The following is a 23,664-nucleotide window of genomic DNA, read 5'->3' as shown; positions in this document are numbered from 1 at the left end:
ATATTATTTAGTCATACTTTATCAAACTAAGAATATGAATCTTCATACTTTTTTGGTATTCACCCTCCTGTAGTAATTTTTTATTACTTTTTTTATTAGTTTACATTCAGTATTATTTTGTATTAGTTTCAGGTATACAGCACAGTGGTCAAACAATCATACACTTCACAAAGTGCTCCTCCTGATATTTCCAGTACCCACCTGGCACCATACATAGTTATTTCAATATTATTATTATTTTTTTTTTATTTCAATATTATTGACTATATTCCCTATGTTGTACTTTACATCCCCATGACTATTCGGTAGCTCTCAATTTGCAATTCTTAATCCCCTCACCTTTTTCACCGAGTCCCCTAATCCCTCTCCCTTTTGGCAGCCATCAGTCTATTCTCTGTATCTACGAGTCTGTTTCAGTTTTGTTTGTTCATTTATTTTGTTCTTTAGGTTTTACAAGTGAAATCATATAGTATTTGTCTTTCTTTGACTTATTTCTCTTAGCATAATACCCTCTAGATGCTGTTGCAAATGGTAAGATTTCCTTCTTTTTTATGGCTGGGTAATATTCCATTGTATATATGTACCACCACTTTTTTATCCACTTGTCTGTTGATGGGAACTTGGGTTGCTTCCATAACTTGGCTATTGTAAGTAATGCTGCAATGAGCTTAGGGGTGCATATATTCTTTTAAATTAGTGTTTTGGGTTTCTTCAGATATATACCCAGGAGTGGAATTGCTGGGTCATAAGGCAGTTTTATTTTTAAATTTTTGAGGTAACTCCATACTATTTTCCACGGTGACTGCACAAATCTACATTCTCACCTACAATGCACAAGAGTTCCCTTTTCCCCACATCCTCCCCAACACTTGTTTGTTGACTTATTAATAACGGCCATTCTGACAGGTGATGTCTCATTGTGGTTTTAATTTGCATTTTTCTGATGATTAGTGATGTTGAGCATCATTTCATGTGTTTTTGGCCATTGGTATATCCTCTTTGGAGAAGTGTCTATTCAGGTCCTCTGCCTGATTTTTAATTGGATTGTTTTTTATTTTGAATTGTATGAATTCTTTATAAACTTTGGATATTAATCCCTTATCAGATGTGTCATTGGCAAATATCTTCTTCTATTCAGTAGATTGTCTTTTCGTTTTGTTGACAATTTCCTTTGATGTGCAAACACTTTTTTAAAAAATATGTTTTTATTGATTTTAGAGAGAGGAAGGGAGAGGGAGAAAGAGAAACATCGATTGGCTGCCTCCTGTACACTGCTACTGGGGACTGAGCTCGAAACACAGGCATATATGCCTTGACCAGGAATTAAATGATCCGCCTTTTGTTGCATGGAAGATGCTCAACCAACTGAGCCATACCAGCCAGGGCTATGCAAAACCTTTTTAGTTTGATATAGTCCCATTTGTTTACTTCTTTCTTTGTTTCCCTTGCCCAAAGACTGTAGTTATTTTTTTAATACAGCTAAATTAATCATAGCTTTCTTCAATAATGTATGTTAGATTTTATCTTATAATGCTTATTGTAGTAAATCTGACTGAATTTAATAATAAGTTTCTGCTTCCCTTATGTCTGTCTATCTTACAACTTTAAGAAAAAAAATACATTGAGTAAACTTTTCTTCTCTTCACAGACATTATTAAAAAGCTTTACTAATTCTTTGGACAGGTTGAAATATTTGCTTTGTTGTTTTTCAGCATTCAGACATTCATTACTTTTTTCAGTTTTGTTTTTTAGACCACAATTTGAAAGCATCTTAAAAACACAGTTTTCATAATACCAGAAAAGTGGCTACTTTTTTTATGTTACAATTTTTTAAGTAGTGCGATCACTTCCAAGAGTCAACTTACTAATTACTTAAAGATAAAACTAAAACAGTTAATGCTTAAATAATCCTGATTTTAGCTCTGTTTGGTATGAAGTCTGTCCTGTTGGGTAAATATTAAACTTTTTTAAAAGAAAAGACTTTTTTTTTTTTTAATATATCTTTATCGACTTCAGAAAATGGAAGGGAGAGGGAGAGAGAAAGATCAGTGATGAGAGAGTTGTTCTTGACCGGCTGCCTCCTGCACACCTCCAACCAGGGATTAAGCCCATTACCCGGGCATGTGCCCTGACCAGGAATTAAACTTTGATCTTCTGGATCCTAGGTTGATGCTCAACCACTGAGCCACACCTGGCCAGGCAAGAGAAAAGAGGCTTTTTAAGGTCAAACATTTAAAGTTAAATTACCTTGAATAGTAGTAGCAGACTAGTTTCTTGTGTAATGTAAATATAAATATATATGAGATAAATATACACTGTACTTTCAGAAGTGCCTTGTTTTGCCATCTTAGGCCTTTAATACATAAAAGGAAAAAATGAGATACAAAAAAAAATTTTTTTATAATATTCAGTGAAGTGGAATTTCCACATAGTATTTGAAAATGGGGGGAAAGGTTATAGACTTTCCATTCATTTTGTTAATACAATATATTTATATACTTTTGCACCTCTTATTGTTTGCTAGTAAAAATAATATTTACCATATTTTTAATGTCCCTTAAAAACACATATTTAGTTCCAGAGTTACTCCAAAAAGTTATAAATTAGTTCAGTTAATTTTTCATTTAAAAAGGGTGTGTAATTGCCAGTGTCTGACCAATAACTATTTCCATTCTCTCCATACATTAACCCTGTGGGTTCTAGACAGTGTGTATGAATATATATTCATAATTTTTAAAATTCTCAGACATTGCTGAAAATGTCATTTGCCATTTATATATTTAATAAGGATAGGATACTTGTTTGTACCAATAAGTGATACAAACTTAAAAACTGAAAAGCTAAAGGATGCTGCAGTAACAAGCAACCAAAAAAAAACATCAATGGCTTAAAACAACAAAGTTTTTCTTCTCCCTCACTTTATGATATTGGCTGCATTCTGGGATCCGGGCTGAAGAAGCTTCCCTTATCTGGGATATTGCCATTTTTGTAGTGGAGGAAAAAGGAGATGGTCAAACCATCTGAGGCCCTTAAAACTTTTGAGTGGAACTGGCACATTACTTCAGTTCTCATTTCATTATTCACAAAAGTCACGTGGCTGATCCTGATGTGAGTGGAGTGAGAATTAACAGCCTTTCCACTAGGGAAAGAGGAGCAGTGAATGTTTTCACATTAACAGTTTCCCACATTACATTCTTGTAAAGATAAAATGAACTATTAAATATATAAGTATCTAAGGAGAAAAAAACTTAAACTTTTCCTAAAGTTTAGTGGAATATCTCATTAAATTATAAGTTGATGACATATATATTTGCAGTATATATGTTGTGAAGGTTTACTAAAACAACAAATAGTGTAATTTCATTAACCAATGTCACCCCAATAAATTTAATTTAAAAGACGAGTGTAACTATATCAAAGTGCTTAACTTTAAGGGAAACAGTTTTTTGAGCACTTAAAATGTATTTATTTACATACACCAGTATCCCAGAAAGTATTCTGGTAGAAAACTAATCGTTAGGTGTCAATAAGGAAGAATGTTTCTGGAGTCATACTATACCCGCTTCTTGGATATTTAGTGTACATCAGAATATGAAATGCTTGGAGAAATCCTTTTGTTCATTTAGTTTTGCTTAACAGAGTATTTCCCTGATTTCCTTGACTTTGGACCCTGATTTGCTAAGCAATACCTAATAAATTTTTGTAAGGAAATCCTGGGATGAGGAAGTTGGTAAGCTGATTAAAATTTATTCATTACTATAGCTGGATCTTCAGTGCTTGTCGACTTCTTTGTTAATTTTAGTAGTGGTTTGTCAGTCTTTGCAATAGAAAATCAAGTGTGGTTTCTTTTTTAATCTCAGCATACCCCATCCAGTTCATGGAAATTTCTCTGGTAGAATTATTCTGAATTGGATGCAGTCTATGTTCAGGTACTCTTTTGATGTGGATCCTCTGACTCCTGGATCTGGATCCTTAAAGAAGCCTCGCTACCATCCAGAGACACTCATTGCCTCAGAAATCTCATAATGGCATAACATAGTTGACATTTTTAAGGATAGAATTGTGGGACAAGCATGTTTTTACAGTCCTAAAAAATAGTATTAAGACAAAAACATGGCCAAGTTCACATTTTAAAACTTTTTTATTCCTGTAATGAGAAAACAAAGATGACATATGATAAAGGAAAACCTAAAATCGTAGATATTAATCCATTCCTATATAATCTTACAAGAGTAAGTAAAAATTAGTATGGACTTTTCTATTTTTTCTGTTCTCTGTTTGGGTAAAAGTTTAGAATAAAGGAAGTCAATTTAGAGATCAACAAAGACAACTTATTATAGAACTGGATAATTGAGGGTTGATTTTAGATAAGAAATGTGTTGGTGGTTCTTTTTATGGAATGCTTATGTATATCCACAGCTCAACCAGCAGGAGTGCCAGAAATCTTAAAGAAAAGCTTGCATAGCTGTTCAGTGAAAGGAGAGGAAGAGGTATTTTTAATCGGCAAGAACTTTCTGAAAGGAACTAAAGTGATTTTCCAAGAAAATGTTTCTGGTAAGTAGACATAATACTACTGGTATAGAAACTGTTGCATATTTCACTTTGTTGTAAAACTATAAAGTAAAAAAATTTTCAAAATTTTAGTAAGCCATTGTTTTTATTTCAATCAGATGAAAACTCTTGGAAGTCAGAAGCTGAAATCGACATGGAATTATTTCATCAGGTATAATTTAAGACTTTTTATAGTTTAATTGTTTACTCTCTGAGAAATTTGGCTTTGTTCTGAAATTGCCTGAATCAACAGATCAAATTTTTTCTTTATATGAGATTGATGTAAATCATTTAAAGTTTCTTTATTGAGTTTCTTTAGCTGAGCTAGGACTATGCCACTGCTACTAGAAGTGACAATTCTTTATTTTAAAAAGTTTAAGATCCTGAAACATTAATCAGAAAGAATATATGCACCCCTATATTCTGTTCATAGCAGCGCAATTTACAATAGCTAAGATCTGGAAATAGCCCAGGTGCCCATCAGTAGATGAGTGGATAAAAAAGCTGTGGGATATTTACACCATGGAATACTATGCATTTGTAAAGAAGAAGGATCTTTTACCCTTTGGGACAGCATGGATGGACCTGGAAAATGTTATGCTAAGCACAATAAGCCAGGCAGAGAAAGACAAACATCACATGACCTCACTTATATGTGAAATGTAAAGAACTTAATAAACTGATGAACAAAATAGATTCAGTGACATGGAAGCATGGATCAGACTAAGGAATCTCAGTGGGAAGGTAGGGGAGGGTAGGTGGGTGGGGAGAGATTAACCAAAGAATTTAAATGCATATAAGCACAACCCATAGACACAGACAATAATGTGGGGAAGGCCTGGGGAGGGGAGTAGGTCAATGGGGAAAAAAAGGGACATCTGTAGTATTTTGAACAATAAAAAAAAAAACAAAACAAAAAAAACATAAAAGGAATTCAAGAATATGGCTAAAGCCCGGCCAGTGTGCCTAAGTGGTCGAGGGTCGACCTACGAACCACGAAGTAAAGGTTAGATTCTTGGTCAGGACACGTGCCTGAGTTGCAGGCTTGATCCTCAGTAGCGAGCTTGCAGGAGGCAGTTGATAGATGTTTCTCTTTCATTAGTGTTTCTATCTCTGTATCCCTCTCCCTTCCTCTCTCTTTAAAATCAATAAAAACATATTTTAAAAATGGAAAAAAAAGTTTAAGAGCATCAGCAAATTGCCATTGCTAATAAATAAAACATTTCTTTCCTAATATTTATTTGCTCTGGGGATTTGGGTTATCTTAACCTACTATTAGTTAAAGCAAAGCAAAACATATTTATTGAGTACCTACTATGTGCCAGGTGTTTTTATGTTTGTTAGTTACCTGTTTGCATTCAGAAGTATAATTTGTTACACTTGTATTAAAGAGTATGTATTTGTAGGCACTCACTATGTATTGTTTTTAGATAACAAGGAAAAAGAGCTTAAAAACAAGAATAAAGAAATGACTTAAGAATTAGTATGTAGAGCAAATAGCAAACTAAGATATTGAGACAAGCTGAAGAGAAGGACACATTTATATGCAAATCAGATAGAAGACACGCAGAACAGTGGTATGTTTAGGTAGAGATCAGAGAGAACAGGGAAGTGGGAACATACTAATGTATAAAATACCCAAAGCCTAAAATATAGCATGAAATGCTGATAGGAATAGAAAAGAGCACATGAAAACAAGCAGAGAGATAGAAGAGGCAAAAAATTAAGAATCTGTATTCAGTTTATCAAAAAAGTTTGTAACTCCTTTGTGTTCAATTAATTTTTATTTCTTTGTGTTTTAAGAAAAATCTTAGACACAAAATAAGTGCTTAGAAATTGAAACCTTGACCTTGGCCTTATCTGTCACATGTTCTTTTCAACTGAGTCAGCTGATTATAATCTCAGTAAAAAATGTCATCAAATTCACTTCACCCTCAACTGTCATCATTTGCCTCCTACATATCACATCCTCAGTACAAAAGCATAATCACCATCCCTTGGTGTTCCTTCCCATTACTATACTGTACCAGGGAAGGAGAGAGTAAGTCTAATGTGGTTCACAGCATCTTCCAAGAAGGTGGAGCACCCTTGAGCAATTGCTGATGAAGCATTTATGAACTCTTTCCTTTTCTTATACGGATGCTTCTGCCACTGTTCTGAAAACAAAACAAAACAAAACAAAACAAAAAACAACAACTTTGATTTCCAGGTTTTGGTAAACTCAACCCTGTTTTCCTAAATGAGAGTAAACTTGGCTAAACTGAACCCTATTTGGCTAAGTGATTAGGAAGCAGTGAACTGACTTGTGAAATACATCTCAATTAAGATTGTACAGAATGTATGGTAACTGATACTGTGCTTGGTGGGCATATTTTTCCCTCAAAATGTATTCATTCTTTTATTCAATAAATATAGTTGTGTGTATTTTGTGTAAGGTGCTTAACAGGATAGATGAAGAACAAAACATCCTATGTTCTTTGGAACTTACATTCTTGAGTCTGGAGAGAGACAAAAAACTAAGCAAATAATCACAGTAATTTCAGTTAGTGATAAATGCTGTTTTAGAAATAAACAAGATTGTATGATTAGGACAGATGGTCAGAGAAGGCTTCTCTGAGTAGGTAACATTTAAATAACACCTGAAAATAGGTAAAGAACTAGCCATTTGATGTGGTGAAGGAAGAATATTCTAGTGGGAGAGAACAGTGAATTGTAAATGCTCTGAGGTATAAATGAATTTAGTGTGTTAAGAGAATGGACTGAGAAGGTCAGTATGGCTAGAGTATAAACTATCTGGGGAGAATAGGAATGAGATAAAGTTCTCAGGGCAGGAACCTTGTGAATCATTGTAAAGCATTTGGATTTTATCTTAAAAGCAATTTTAAGGTTAATATCCTGATACCTTTGAACCTGAGCTTTAAAATACATTTTTTTCTAGTCAGATTTTTGAACTTTATAGCTAGCTAATAGGAAATGTACTTAATTATAATTTTTTATCTCAAAATTTTGATTTAAGTATTGCTTCTTTTCTGACTCTTGTAATTTTCTTTCAATTAGAATCATCTTATTGTGAAGGTTCCCCCATATCATGACCAACATATAACTTTGCCAGTGTCAGTGGGAATATATGTAGTGACCAATGCTGGAAGATCTCATGAAGTTCAGCCATTCACTTACACTCCAGACCCAGGTATGTCAAAATAAAAAATTTTGAACTAAAATGAATGATTAATTTCTAATACTTTGGAAGGATATGAACACCAGCCAGCCAAAAAAACAAAAAACCACAACAAAAACCAGTTATATATTAGTATTTTTTGAAGATATTATTATTTCCTAAGAAGATGGCCACCAAATACTGCTTTTACTCTTATGTTTAAGGGTATCATTTCTGCCTTGTGCTCTAATAATAAATGAAAAGCTAGGAATGCTCTGAAGTCAGACTCTCCAGAGTTATCATACAGCTTACTCTTCAGTAAGAATTACCATTCATTGAGTACCTCTAATGTGCAGAAAAGTGAAAGTGACAACTTCAGAAAACTGCTAATAGTTTAGTCTAGCTGGCTTGCAGGACGCATTTTGGGGAGGTGAGAGAGATGCTTGAAGTGATAAGTGATAAAAATCACAAATAGAGTTATATGCCTGTAACATTTTCTAATCTGTATAATTAAAAATATCAAAGACTGCTGGTGAATAAATACTTTAAATATGATTTTAAGCATTTAGGTAAAATAGATGCTTTAAAAACCAGAGCAGTAAGAGCAATTGAAATGTTAAAAGTTTAGAAGATCTGCCCTGGTTGGATAGCTCAGTTGGGGTTAGAGCATTAATCTTTTTTTTTTTTTAATAACAGCAGCTGGTGCTTTGAATGTAAATGTGAAGAAGGAAATATCTAGTCCGGCAAGACCTTGCTCTTTTGAAGAGGCCATGAAAGGTACTAAGTTGATTCTCAAAAATTGTAAATAGGTGATCCTATGTATTTTCTCTAGCAAACTTTATTATTTTGTATTCTCTTATGTACTTGGAACACTTAGCAGCGTGTCTTCCATACTGTAAAACAAATATTTGTTTTTTACTGAATGCAGAGACTTGTTTCCCAACTTGATATTTCCCTTCATTCACCATATAAACAACTTTTTTTAAAACATGTTGGAGTGGAGGAATTTTTTGTTTTGTTTTCCATTCTCCAATATTAAAAATCTTAAAAGTATATCTAAAGTACAATAATGTATGTCAAAAATAGAGTCAATGAAACTTTTGGCTATGAATAAGATTAGTACTTGACATTGAGACTGAAGAGACCAAAATATGAACTGTCAGCATTTGAAAAAGTTGCTTTAGGTTCTTTCTTCTGGCATCTTTATTTACTCCCCTGCCAATCCGAAGAGGTAATGAAGATATCATCAAGATGTTATGTGGTAGATACTTTTCTTAGCAGATTTCTAATACAGCTATGATACTTGATGATACTTTTGTGCCATTATAAATGAAGATGTCATTTATATAATGGCCATTGATTTATTCCTATAATTCTAGCTTTTACTTATATTTTTCTACCATGAAATTCATTATTTAAATCAAATTAAATTATAAAATTAAAAATACATTTTTAAAGGGAATAATATGCTTAATAAATTTTATCAAATACGATGGATTTTTTTCTATTGTCAGAAGTAAAATTTAGCATTCATGTATATAATGTGTTCAGTATAGCTTGCCGTTATAATTTCTGACCGTGAACACTCTCCAGAGTAGATTAGTGGGAAATTAAGCACTGATGAGTAAACTGCCAGGATTATCTGGCTCAACTACATTCAGCCAACAAATATTCATTAATTGCTTACTATATACCAGGCAATAAGAACAAAATCGCTGCCTTCATGGAACTCACATTGTAATAGAATTCAAAAGCAGGAATAACAGTTGAATATCACCACATCAACTTAAAACAACACTAATAGTCTTTCAAATTGTCCTGTGAGATGGGTCATATATACTTTTAAATGCCTGATGTTTTCTCTCAGTAAAAATTAGATTTTGAGCTGAATTGTGTTGCTATTGGTAGAACTAGGTGCAAATAGGTCCAGAGGACTCATGAATAAATGAAACATTTCTGAGAATAATAAAGGGTAGAATGTCCAAAGTAAATTTAAGAGCACTTCCTCCTTCCTCAACATAATCAGTTCCCACAGGAATTACTTCCAGCCAATTGACTGTCAGACACGTTGAAGTAAGACCAGAAAGTTTGAAATATTTCTAAATCAGAATATTTACAAAGGTAGCAGTCTTACTCATATACCATATACCATTTAAAATTCCTCTTTGTAGCCAAGATTTCTTCTTAATATCAAAGTAAGAAATTTAACAGCTACATATTCTGTGGAATCTGTATTTCTCTCCACAGGGTCTCAAAGTAGTGGTAATCTTTTAAATAAGGATTTGGGTATGTGTTCAATTCAGAAGGCTGTCATTAGTGATATCAGTAGGTGTTCCTAAGTCTGCCAAATGGCTGACTCAAGTAGTAAAAAGAAAAAGAATGAAGGGGAAAAAGTAGATATAATGAAGTGATAAAACATACCTCATCTGCTATATATTGCTTCTCCTTGGTGTAAATCTCTTCTGAAAATGGGATTATTTTAAGTCCTGTCTAAAAAGGAAATGTGTTCATGTGTCAACTTGGCAAATTCAAGTTTTCTAAGACATTACTTTAGAAAAGCCAAATTTATTTGGTTACTTGGTGGCATTTTCTAATGAGAAGCTTGAGATTTGTTGAGAGAAATTTTCAGACAATCCTGTGGTCTTTAAAAAGTTTTGACTTTATACTGCAAGGTAGCCATGTACTAAAAGGAGAGTGTAGCAGTTGTAATTGAGTATCTTTAACTTCATGGAGATTTCCAAGTTGTATCCTATAATATTTCCTGATTGTGTTGAGAAGTATAATTCAAGGCCCCTTAGAAGAGTCCTGGGAGATACAGCTTGATATTGGAGCTGCTTAAGCAGGTTGATATTTAACCCGCAGACCCAGGAGTCCACAAGCCAATGCTACTTCAAAAAAGAGGGCACATTTCAATATACCAGTTTTGTATCTCCTGCTACATAGCATAAAAAAATAGACTTTTTAAATCATGGTTAATAGTCATCACACTATAGAATGAAATAGTTGATGACTTCAGTGATTTTAAACTTTTCTTTTTTCTCTCGTGTCTGTGTGCGTGCACAGCAATGAAAACTACTGGATGTAACCTAGATAAAGTAAATATTCTTCCTAATGCTTTGATCACTCCACTCATATCAAGCAGTATGATTAAGAGTGAAGATGTTACTCCGATGGAAGTAACAGCAGAAAAGAGATCATCTCCTATTTTTAAGGTAAGCCAGCCACATTGACCAGTGACCAACATCTTAACCTTAAATATAAAAATTGCTTTTTATATTTTAAGTGGTTTGATTTCTTTCCCCCATGTTTATGCTTTTTACTTTTTCTCTTTCACATTTGTTTCTCTTTGGATGCACTTGATGAATTTTGCTTTTCAGAGTAAACGCTTTTATACTCCAATAAAATAGCCTGCCTTTAAAGTATTTTCCAGTATCCACTTTTGACAAGGAAGGAATTAATATATTAGCTAGACCTGTGGGATCGAGAGTATAAATGAAAGTACTGGGTTAGCATTTTCAAAATTAGAGATATTTTTATTTCTTTTTCTTTCCCACTCTTTTTCTGTAATTCCCTTTCCCTTTTTCGCTTGTTTTCCTCTTATAATGTTACCAGGAAACTGCAAAATGGAGATTTTTTTTTTCACTTGCTATTAATTCATGAACCGTAGAATTAATGTTCTTACTGTCATAAGCATGTCAATAGCTGATTATTTTACTTCCTTGTTTGCCTGTCTTTGCTTATAATACATATTTTAAAAATATTCTTTAGACAATCAGACATGTTATCACCAAGGAACAGTCTTATATCTGTTTTCCAAATAATAATAATATAGAGTGGAAAATAGGTCCTGCATATGTATATGTTTTTAGAATAATATTAATTTTTGAAGTATCATATGAGCTCATTTAATGTTTATTTATACATATTATTTGGGTATTTTTATTTTTTAGACTACAAAGACAGTTGGATCAACTCAACAGACATTAGAAAATATCTCTAACATAGCAGGAAATGGGTCTTTTTCATCATCGTCATCTTCTCACTTACCCTCTGAAAATGAAAAGCAGCAGCAGATTCAGCCCAAAGCATACAACCCAGAGACCCTGACAACTATCCAAACACAGGACATTTCACAGCCTGGTACCTTTCCAGCTGTTTCTGCTTCTAGTCAGCTGCCTAACAGTGATGCACTACTGCAGCAGGCTACACAGTTTCAGACAAGAGAAACTCAATCTAGAGAGGTATTGCAGTCAGATGGTACTGTGGTTAATTTGTCACACCTGACTGAGGCATCACAGCAACAGCAGCAGTCACCACTACAAGAACAAGCACAGACTTTACAGCAGCAGATTTCATCAAGTATTTTCCCATCACCAAGCAGTGTGAGTCAGCTACAGAACACGATTCAGCAGTTGCAAGCAGGAAGTTTTACCGGCAGTACTGCTAGTGGCAGCAGTGGAAGTGTTGACTTGGTCCAACAAGTTTTAGAGGCACAACAACAGTTATCTTCAGTTTTATTTTCTACTCCAGATGGTAATGAGAATGTTCAAGAACAGCTTAGTGCAGACATTTTTCAACAAGTCAGTCAGATTCAAAATAGTGTAAGCCCTGGAATATTTTCCTCAACAGAGCCAGCAGTCCATACCAGACCAGATAACTTAATAGCTGGAAGAGCTGAAAGTGTTCACCCACAGACTGAAAACACATTATCTAATCAACAGCAGCAGCAACAGCAGCAGCAGGTGATGGAATCATCAGCTGCAATGGTGATGGAGATGCAACAGAGTATCTGCCAGGCGGCTGCCCAGATTCAGTCGGAGTTATTTCCTTCAACTGCTTCAGCAAATGGAAACCTTCAGCAGTCTCCAGTTTACCAGCAGACCCCTCATATGATGAGTGCATTATCTACCAATGAGGACATGCAAATGCAGTGTGAATTGTTTTCTTCTCCTCCTGCAGTTTCTGGAAATGAAACTACTACAACCACCACACAGCAGGTTGCAACCCCTGGCACTACCATGTTTCAGACGTCAAGTTCAGGAGATGGAGAAGAAACGGGCACACAAGCAAAACAGATTCAGAACAGTGTCTTTCAGACCATGGTCCAAATGCAACATAGTGGGGACAATCAACCTCAAGTTAACCTTTTTTCATCTACAAAAAGTATGATGAGTGTTCAAAATAGTGGTGCCCAGCAACAAGGTAATGGTTTATTCCAGCAGAGTAATGAGATGATGTCACTCCAATCTGGGAATTTTTTGCAGCAGCCTTCTCATTCACAGGCTCAACTTTTTCATCCTCAAAATCCTATTGCTGATGCTCAGAACCTTTCCCAGGAAACCCAAGGTTCTATTTTTCACAGTCCAAGTCCTATTGTCCATAGTCAAACTTCTACATCCTCCACTGATCAGATGCAGCCTCCAATGTTTCACTCTCAAAGTACTATGGCTGTGTTGCAGGGCTCTAATGTTCCTCAAGACCAGCAGTCAGCCAACATATTTCTTTCCCAGAGTCCAATGAATAATCTTCAAACTAACGCAGTGGCCCAAGAAGAACAGATTTCATTTTTTGCAGCTCAGAACTCAATTTCTCCACTTCAATCAACGTCAAACACTGAGCAGCAAGCTGCTTTCCAACAGCAGCCTCCAATATCACACATTCAGACCCCTATGCTTTCCCAAGAACAGGCACAACCCTCCCAGCAAGGTCTGTTTCAGCCTCAGGTGTCCCTGGGCTCCCTTCCTCCTAACCCAATGCCTCAAAACCAACAAGGGACAATCTTCCAGTCACAGCACTCAATAGTTGCCATCCAGAGTAACTCTCCATCCCAGGAGCAGCAGCAGCAGCAACAGCAGCAACAGCAGCAACAGCAGCAGCAGCAACAGCAGAGCATTTTATTCAGTAACCAAAATACCATGGCTACAATGGCATCTCAGAAGCAACCACCACCAAACATGATATTCAACCCAAGTCAGAATCCAATGGCTAATCAGGAGCAACAGAACCAGTCAATTTTTCACCAACAAAATAATATGGCCCCAATGAATCAGGAGCAGCAGCCCATGCAATTTCAGAACCAGCCCACAGTTTCCTCACTTCAGAACCCAGGTCCTACCCAGTCTGAATCGTCACAGACTTCTTTGTTCCATAGCTCTCCTCAGATTCAGTTGGTCCAGGGGTCACCCAGTTCTCAAGAGCAGCAAGTAACTCTCTTCCTCTCTCCAGCATCCATGTCTGCATTGCAGACCAGTATAAACCAACAAGACATGCAACAGTCTCCTCTTTATTCCCCTCAGAACAACATGCCTGGAATCCAAGGAGCCACAGCTTCACCTCAGCCACAAGCTACTTTATTTCACAACACTACAGGAGGCACAATGAACCAACTACAAAATTCTCCTGGTTCATCTCAGCAGACTTCAGGAATGTTCTTATTTGGCATTCAAAATAGTAAGAAACACTTTCTTATTTCTCATTTCTTAAATGTTATTGGTTTAAATGGTCAGAGTACTCTTATTATTAGAAGGAAGCAAAGCACAGTGGTTTTAAGAACACAGATTGCAGTTTGGCGGAACTGAGTTCAAGTCCCAGCTCTCCCGTGCATAGACTGAGATGCTAGACAAGTGATTTGACTGGTGTGAGCTTCAGTTTGTGCATCTAGGGTGGTGGTAGTATTGAGTACTCGGCAAGGCTATGGGAGGATTAAATGCGAGAGTGTGGAGAAACATATGTGCTTGCCGCTTTCACCTATGAACTTGAAAGGAAAATGAATGACAGAAAATTTGAGCGAATTAAATTAAGTAGTTTCCAGGGAGGTAAGAACCCACCTTTAATGTTAATGTACCAAGGAAATTATATAGAACTTAGGATGATAACTAGATAAAGTTGTGTTTGTATATCACTTAGAGGAAACCAAAGATGAATATCGGTACTTTTCAGTAAAACCTTTTTGTGGGGCTGTCAGGGGCCTCAACTTTAGTTCTGTGCTTAGTGAACACAATAATGACTTAACCCCAGCAACTAATTCATATCTTCTTATGAATCTTAACAGAAAGTAACTAATCAGGTAGCTTCTCTATTTTAAATGTCTCTGCAGACTGTAATCAGCTTTTAACGTCTGGACCAGCTGCATTGCCAGATCAGTTGATGGCTATAAGTCAACCAGGCCAACCACAAAATGAGGGCCAGCCACCTGTGACAACACTTCTTTCTCAGCAAATGCCAGAGAATTCTCCGCTGGCATCCTCTATAAACACCAATCAGAACATTGAAAAGATTGATTTGCTTGTTTCATTGCAAAACCAAGGGAACAACATGACTGGCTCCTTTTAACTGGTATGTAAGTATTGCATTTTGGCTTCTTTCTTATTAAAAAGCATCAATGAATTTTATTCTCAGCAGATTTGGGTTAAGTAATAGCACTGTTTAGACACTAATTTTTTAAAATGTGGTGTTCTCAAGATGGCACTTTTTTACTCTGAATAAGTTACTCGATGAGTGATACCTTGTGATCGTATTGTTAATACTGGGCAATCCTTCTAGCTCTAAACTTCTTTGCCTTGGAATGACAGAAAATTTGATGTATGTATTATATATTAGATATAATAATGTCTCATTTCTCTTTTCCTCAAGAAATATTGAGTCAGAAAACTGTGGAAGTCTAAATATGATAAAGTAGTACTGTAATATACTTTGGGATCATTCGGGGTAACAGGAACTTTATAAATGCTTTCCCTCTCTAGTGAGTTATATTAAATGTCTTCTTTTTTTAGAAATTCCATGAAGAAAATCCTGATTCCAAGATTTCCTGAGATATTGTGATTCCATGAAGATTATTGAACTGTTACTTTAAAAACAAAACGAAATATGAAAAACTGTGATTGAGTAAACGGATAGATTTCACCCTTGCTGCCTGTTGCAGTGATTAGCCACCATTGTTAACATGTTCATATTTTATATTCCTAATAACAATGATGACTGAGAATCTATTTGAGTTTCCAGCTGACAGAATTAATTGTTGCTATTTTCCTAGACACTATTTCTTCAAAAGTACAGTTTAAACTTAAAAGCTGTATTGCTCAGTTATTATTGCTATTAGAAAATAATTCATATTGTCATGTTTACTTTTGTTCTTCATTATTTTCTTCCCTGCATTGTTTTAGTCAGATAACAGCTTCTGAAAAAGGAAAATTCAAATAACTAAGGCTGTGATTTTCAATATAAAAAAAAACAGCTATTGGCCAAAGTGAAGGAGTCTTTTTTCAGTTTTTATAGAAAAACTGGAGAGGTAACATTCTGACAAGTAAGCTGTATTAAGAGCTCTACACAGATAAGAAGCTTCTTTATCACAAAGGCAGACAACACACAACTGGAAACAGCTGGAATGCTATTGATTTTATTTTTCAGATTGTTGTTAATTCTCTGCATTTCTGGTGAGGGGTTCAGCCATAACTGCATAGAAAAATAATTATCTTGCTCTATAAAAAATGAAAGGGATAATATTATGGTAAATTATGTTCTGATATCTTCCGGTAGCAGTTTAAACTGACACAGCAATTTAAGTCTGTTTTCTTCTTAACCCAAGCTTGGACTGGTTGTTCCCTTTTTATATTCGTCTATATTATTCCCCTCTTTTTCACTTTATTTTAGATAGTTGGTAATATATTCCTAGCTTTGTGACCCTGTAGCATCTTAAAGGAAAAGGCCACTTTGATCTGGGGTAACCCAGCAAGTCCTGCAGCACAGGTGGGGCTGGGAGTACCTTTTTAGGAATGGGGAGAGCTGATTCCTGAGAAACAAGAAACAATGCATTTTTCCCCATGAACGGTGCTGTTGTGAAGTCTTCAAAATTTTCCCTCTAATAGGAAACAGTGTAAATTTTAATTTTAAAAAGGCAAAGTAAAATTTCTTGGAATATCACTTCTCCCTGAGCTGCAGAGAGTGTAATTCACTTGTCACCTCAGTGCTTTATAGTTTGAAGTGGTCACTTATCTGATGGTTCCCACAAACCTTAGGCTTTACAGGGTCATGTCATTGACTTAAAATGAAGAATTAACTTGTGTTACATCTATAGAGAGCAAAATAACACACTCCAGAACTTGCAGTTGTAGTGTTAGTTATACAGTTTTGGGTGTTCTCATCACCCATGGGATGCCTGCTTCTCACTACAACCTGTTGTCTGGACACATGCTTTGTCTTATTTTTCTTTTGGCCTGTAGAAAGCTGGTAATACAGTTTAAGGCCAAATTGTGTGTGGCTTCTATATGTAGATAAGATGTTTCGGCCTTCTTGTCAGTTTCATTTATTTTTTAAGTGTACCAAAAATAGCCTGTTAATTGTTGAAGGCTACTTTTCTGTTGTTTTATTTTTTTCTATCCTATGCATTTAGTTGAACTTAGTGGAATTGTGGTCTTGGTTTTGTTTATACAGCCAGATTTTTTCTCCCTCTTTGTGATGATCTTCCTTGGTTCTTTGAATGTGCTCTTCTCCTAATTTGTTTTTTCTTTGTTCTCATATATTCTTCCCTCCAACCCCAACCTTTCTTTCTCTCTCTGATTGAGAGGCATTAAATTACGTTTTCAGTAGTACAGGCTTCTTGCCGATATGAAGGGAACTTTTCAGAAAGAGACCTACTCTGGGTCATTTAATTTTGAATACAGTTTTCAATCGTTCAAGTTTTGGATGGTTTATATCAAATGTGTGTTTCATTTTTTTGGAAAGCTATATTTTGTATTTAGGAAATGGTATACTATTTTGCTATTTGTACTGAGTGAGTACATTGGCATAAATATAGAAATTTATATATATACATATATATAAACTATTCTTTTTTGCCACACATTTTTGTGGTAAATTTGTGAGTTTGTCTGATGTTCTACCACAACGTGGCGTCTGATAACAGTGAGGGGGGGGGGGTTTGTTATGTCCTTATTGAGTATTTAAGTATCTTTTGAAACAAATGACCTGTTCATCTGTGGCCATTCCATCAGGCAGTTCTTGATGTTCTTAGTGGGCTAAAGGCAGCTTACTGTGTGTTTGCTGGATCTTTCACTCAGCAAAATGTTAGAGTAAGGAAACCCATCTAGGCAGTTGTGTCAAATGGTGTTTCATGAGAATGAGCCATTCAGTCTTTGCTCACTATATATTTAATATTTTATTGTTATTGTTATTATTATTAATTGGCTTTCTGTGTTCTATGCTTTTTATTTATGAAGACACTAAAAAATGTTTGTAACTTTAATAACATTTTCCCCATCTTGTAATATCCAGAGCTACTTTATAAATTCTCTGAACTGAAATCATTTTCCTCAGTATATCCCTTCTGTCCCCACCTGTATCAAGAAAAATTACCCAATATAGTTCAGGTTATGAGAAAGACCAGCCACACAATCCAGTGCTTCAGTTTTAAAATGTAAAACTCCAGCTGCAGAGGGTTGACAAATGTCAGAAAGCTTACCCAGCAGGTATAAAAATAAGTAGAAATAAAATACTATTTATTTCTGAGTTTTCTGAATTTTTTTCCAAGAGATTATACAGGAGACTCGGGAAGTCTGTTTGTTCACCAAGTTCTAATTAGAATGTTAACATTGCTCTGTGGATTAAGTGGTGGCAAGAAGACTGGCTGTGTGCTGACTTCTGTTCTGTTGTTTAGCAAGAGGTTTATCGTTGTACAATGCCGATTGCCAATGCCAAGTCACTAGGGACCAATTTTCTGTTTTATATTATCTAAATTTAGAACAGAACATACACCTGAACTGTAATGGTTTGATTGGACAGAGGCAAAAAACCCAATTTTTATTTTGATAAATTTTGTGGTTATTTATACAAGGGCTGCGCTATGCTACCATATTCTTATTCAATAATGATGTTATTTTTTTTAACATTGTTAAATGTTCCTTACCCCTAAAGGTCAATGTTAGGTACAACATTCTGAATATACAATTTGGTTACAAAAGTATTTATCTTCTTATTGAAGAGTTAGCTTAGTGGTCAGTGGTTGATACTTGTGCTAATAATGCAGTTTCCAGATTACTGTTACAAGTTATAGCTACATATAGAAGAGACTTCGTGAGCCAGCAAAGGCTTTGGAAACAACAATTTATTGGATTTATTAATGGCAGAAGGTTAAAAATAAGTTACAAACCACATGTTATTCTTTTGAATTGTTACATTCAATTGTTCTTGCTTTTAGCAACTCACATTAATGCTTGGAGCTTATCTCTGTGTCTGTGTGTGTGTTTATGTGTGTTTTATTTCTTACTGTCATTCCATTATATATCCACACCAACATAGGAGAAGATCATTAGAAGTCGTATTTTGCTTCTGAGCTTTATCATGTTACCTTTGTAATTAAGAGTCATGTTATTTAGCCAGTGCAAATCTGTTTTCACCAGTCTCCCTAGAACAGGTTTTTAGAGGGCTTTGTTTATTATAGACGCAGTATTAATGAGGTATCTTCCTTCTTTCCCTCCTCTAGAACTAAGATAATAATTCTTTTGACTATTTTAGCCATTATAGATTCTTGTTTTGGAAAAGTGAAATCTGTTTAGATGCATCAGTAATTAAAGAACAAAATTAAAGACTTAATCAAAGTCTCAAATTCAGCATGGTTTCAAAATATTCACTAGGGGTAACTTGAAAATTTTTCATTTTTCTGGTGAAAGTTTCTGTTCTCATATCTGTTTCTTAGTTGATTTTTAAAAATTGATTGAAAATTATATAAGACCTCTAAGCTTTACTCAGCTTCATGACCACAGGCTGCATCCTTAACCAAGACAACCATGTTGTAGCTGCATGCCTTGGTTATATGGAGGGGGAGGGGCTTAATGAGAGACACTGAATAGTTCAGCAGCTTTATTAGAATAATAACTCAGAGAATATACCCTAGTAAGTGGTTTAGGAAAATCTAATAACATATATAAAAAGGTTTTCTCCTCTGCTTATTTGTATCACTAGAGCTAAATTCTGGAGATAATGTTCATAATGTAGTAAATATCAAAATAATACCTACAATGTCATTTGTGAATTGTCCCAGGGCTCTAATTCTTTAATTCCCATAGATTTTCATGCCATTCTAGCCTCACTTATTAATAAAATTATATTTTTACTCTACTTTCTCTTTTAGGAAAAAATTTAAAATTAGTATTTTATAACTAGATTAAATGGGAAAGTGCCTTTTACCATGATAGTGCCCCCTTTTTTGTAATTTCCTTTTTTGCTATTGCCAAAAACACAAATTATTTTAATGGATCCCAACTTTCCACTTTTCCACTTAATCATTCTTTTCTTGCATTTCTTTCTTATCTTTTTGAAATTCTGATCGGCTTTATTAAGCAATTTGTGAATCAGGCAGCATCCCATCTAGCAACTAGAAGGGCACTCCAAGGGGTTGTGCAAAATGGAAGGTTTTTATAGCTCTATTTCTTAATCATCATAGGAAACAACTTATAAGTATCTAACTCCCTTTGGCATAAGAGTAACAGAAGATACATTACCAGAATTGTTCCGTTGAGGGAGGGTAAGTAAAAATTACAGAATTATCCTATTTAGGCTTTATATAAATTAACTATAAATTTGTCTTCATCTCAACCAACTAATGATAGGTCTTACCTGAATGCTAACGAAAATTTTACTACTTGTAAGACTCAATGCCCATAAATGTGTATAAATTTCAGGAAGTGTTTAAAGCATCTTCTGTGATCTTAATTAGATGAATGAAAATAAATCACAAACACATAGTTTAAATAAAGCCTGGTAATGTCAGTTTTTCTAACTGGACAGAGCCAAGTAATTAATTATAGTGCACTTCTTACTCATCAGAACCTCAGTAATCTAGCTATAAAAAATAGTGTTAAAGGAAATGAAGTTATATCTGAGTCCCTACAGCACTAAGATAATTCCTTTCAACCAGGTACAGTTGAATTGAGTGTCCCTCTGGTTTTTGTTAATTTTGCCTATGTTCCAGCTCCTTAACATGGTGGTAGTGCCTGAGGAAAGGGCCATCAGCAACAGGTCAGGATAGAAGTAGCTTTAGGATGAGCTGCTATCCTCTATGTGTTTCCGTGGTTGTTAGTGACACTGAAGACTGCAAACATTTATGCAATATTCTTAATACCCTGTTGATATTATGCACTTTAATCATTCCAAAGAAGTCTATAATGCTGAATAGTGGTGATGCCTTCTTGATGAATACATCTTAACTATGTAGAATATTTATGTCCCTTTTTGTTTTGGATAGCAACTTGGTGTAAGTGTTATATGAATATTTTCTAAAATGACTGTAGTAGGACTTAGACAGGATTTAGACTTTTGAAATGTAATTGACTATAAGGGGAAATGATTACACTTCAGGAAATCATTTTAGAAACATTAAAATGATCAGTTTTACTAATCTATATGTTTGAGAGTTAATTAAAACCAGCCCTCTTCCCTATATATTTTGTGTCATGTACATAAGAACATTATAGTATATAGTTTTTTACATAAACAGTATGTAGAAACCAGTGGTTCTCAAAATATGGTCCTTAGCCTACAAGCCAACATCAGCATCACCTGGTAAACTAGTTAGAAATGCTGATTCTTAGGTCCTGTCCCGGACACACTGAATCAGAAACTCTTGAGTGGGGCTCAGTAGTCTGTGCTTTAATGCCCTCCAGGTGATTCTGATGCACACATCAAGTTTGAGAGCCACTAGTGTAAACTATTAACAGTAAAATCTAGAAAGCTGTTTCTTCCCTACTCATATAGATGGAGTTATACATTGTTCCGGTTACTCGTAATCTTTTATTGGCAATGATTATTTATTCTCCGTACTGCTTGTAGTGTATTTTATGTGTTTATATAATTAGTCTGGTTATCGGTGACTCAGTTAACTTAGTTTGGCAAGTCCTACCACTTACTAAAACGTTTACATTAAGTGACTGATTTAAAGATATAGGTGCAATGTTCTATATTTCTTTTCATTGTTATTACATTTAAGTAGCTAATATAATTGACAGGTGCTAAATTCTTCTGTTTATTCATAAAATGGGTACATTGTGGGCAGTGATAATACAAGGTTTTTTTTTCATTGCCTCTTATTTTACCAGCAGACAACAATTTTGGTCTGGCTAGGCCAACTCTCAGAACAAAATTGTCATTCCTATACTTATATTTGTATCTGAGATATTAAATAAGATGGCTTGGCCAGATCAACAAAGCACCTTATTTAATTTCTTTTTTTAATACATGAAACTTCTTTAAAAGTAGCTTGCTTTGTATGAGAACTGTTGCAGTGGAGATATAACTGTTCTTGGAACTTATGCTTCAGACAAGAATTATTTACTGAAATAAATATTACACAAGACAGTAATGCATCGTATAATTTGGGCATTCTCCCTTGTCAATGTATGGATCATGGCAAATATAAACTAGCCACAAAGCAAATCGATTTGTTCATTTTAATCTTCCTGTGTAATTTAATACCTCTGTGATTATTCTAATCTTCTTCCCACTGTTTACAAATCACCAATTAATTAACTCATGAAAGAAAAATTCACATTTCAAAATAATAATATTCTCTATAAAAACCACCACCGCTTAATACTAGCAGTGGAAATGTAAGTGGCTTACTCTACAAACTATGGTGCTGGCAAATACATAGGCAAACTGTTGGGAGATGCTCCAGCTACATTCCTCCTTTCTTGTTTCCTTTCCTCTCTCCCTTACTTGATTGTTTAATATATTCCTGTACCCAAAGCATTCTACCCCACAATTCTATTTGACTTTAACTTGTAATATCTCCTTTAAAAGCCCCATGTTTTAGCGTCATATCACTCCTGCTCTTTTTTTCCCCAGAGTAATTTGCCTGGTTTGAGTAGTTCATAGGGATCACTTAATATTTTAGCTAATGAACCTCAGGACAACACACACACACACACACACACACACACACACACACGCACCATCTCAGATGTTTGAGAGTGGGTTTGGAATCAGACTAACGTGTCTGATAAAGACCTGTCCTGCACTGAAGTGTTTATGACTTTAGGGACTACAAACTGATTCCAGTGACATTCAGCTAATTTCTTTTCATCTAATGAATGTATCTTCTCACCTTGTTCCCTTACTTCTAATTGATAAGCTCCAAGTAGTTGCTAATTTTTGACAACTTTTACTTAGTGTTTTGATAAATATATTACAAGTATTTCATTAACCTATTCTCAAGTGGTTTAGCTGCCATTCTGCCATTTAAATTTTATTTTACTTGCTTGAGCACACTGATCAACCACTGAACTGCCTTCTTCCATTGTCCTGCAATGACTAAGGGTTACATTTTTGTGTATATGGCTTTCATAGTTGGGGTTACAGAGCACTGACACCAGATATTTTCAGTTTGTTCTCTGGGGGAATTTCATTTGCATCTATGTTTTTAGCTATCTGTGATAACTTGTTAAATATTAAAAAGATATTTTGCTTCTATTGGAACATTTGTATACTCGCAACTATATTTCTGTAAACAGCTGCAGTCAAAAATAAAAAATTGAAAGTTTTCATTTTGCATTGAGTAACTATCTTTTTTCCCCCTCAAACTTTGTGGATAAATTCGTATTCATGAATGTCATTTTTGAGCAACATGTGTATGTGGCTGAAGTTATAAAATCATTAGGAAAAGCCTTGGCTGGTTTGGCTCGGTTGGTTGGGCATCGTCCTGTGCACCAAAAGGTTGCCAGTTTGATTGTGAGGGTGCATGCCCGGGTTTTGGGTTCAGTCCCTGGTGGGGGGGTGGCGGTGTGTGTGCAGGAAGCAGACGATCAATGTTGCACTCTTACATCAATATCTCTCCCCCTCCCCCTTCCTTTCTCTCTAAAAAATCAATTTTTTTAAATCTTAAAAGAAATCATTAGGAAAAGGTATGAAATACAGAAATATTTTCAAGTAATTATTTTGTGCTTTCTGTTTTGCCAGTGTACAAAGTG

At 35.0% G+C, this 23,664-nt stretch overlaps 1 protein-coding gene across 12 annotated transcripts in view; it reads left to right on the top strand.

Annotated features, from left to right (window-relative positions):
- Window positions 1-23,239, top strand: part of NFAT5 (nuclear factor of activated T cells 5) — a 92,315-nt gene extending 69,076 nt beyond the window's left edge. For 10 of the 12 annotated variants that reach the window (XM_087827497.1, XM_087827498.1, XM_087827493.1 and 7 more), the window contains 8 exons: window positions 4,420-4,554; window positions 4,671-4,723; window positions 7,609-7,741; window positions 8,405-8,485; window positions 10,772-10,920; window positions 11,659-14,158; window positions 14,805-15,043; window positions 15,481-23,239. In XM_087827497.1, the coding sequence (XP_087683623.1) occupies window positions 4,420-4,554; window positions 4,671-4,723; window positions 7,609-7,741; window positions 8,405-8,485; window positions 10,772-10,920; window positions 11,659-14,158; window positions 14,805-15,040 (3,287 nt within the window). In that variant the 3' untranslated portion in view covers window positions 15,041-15,043; window positions 15,481-23,239. Of the gene's footprint in view, window positions 1-4,419; window positions 4,555-4,670; window positions 4,724-7,608; window positions 7,742-8,404; window positions 8,486-10,771; window positions 10,921-11,658; window positions 14,159-14,804; window positions 15,048-15,480 lie in introns of all 12 variants that reach the window. The other 2 variants (XM_087827496.1, XM_087827495.1) reach the window with 2 other exon arrangements.
- The last annotated feature ends 425 nt before the right edge of the window (window positions 23,240-23,664 follow it).

This window comes from Miniopterus natalensis, chromosome 18, assembly GCF_054644295.1.
Source record: "Miniopterus natalensis isolate mMinNat1 chromosome 18, mMinNat1.hap1, whole genome shotgun sequence".
Classification (NCBI taxonomy): domain Eukaryota; kingdom Metazoa; phylum Chordata; class Mammalia; order Chiroptera; family Miniopteridae; genus Miniopterus; species Miniopterus natalensis.
This window is presented reverse-complemented; position numbering and strand designations above follow the sequence as displayed.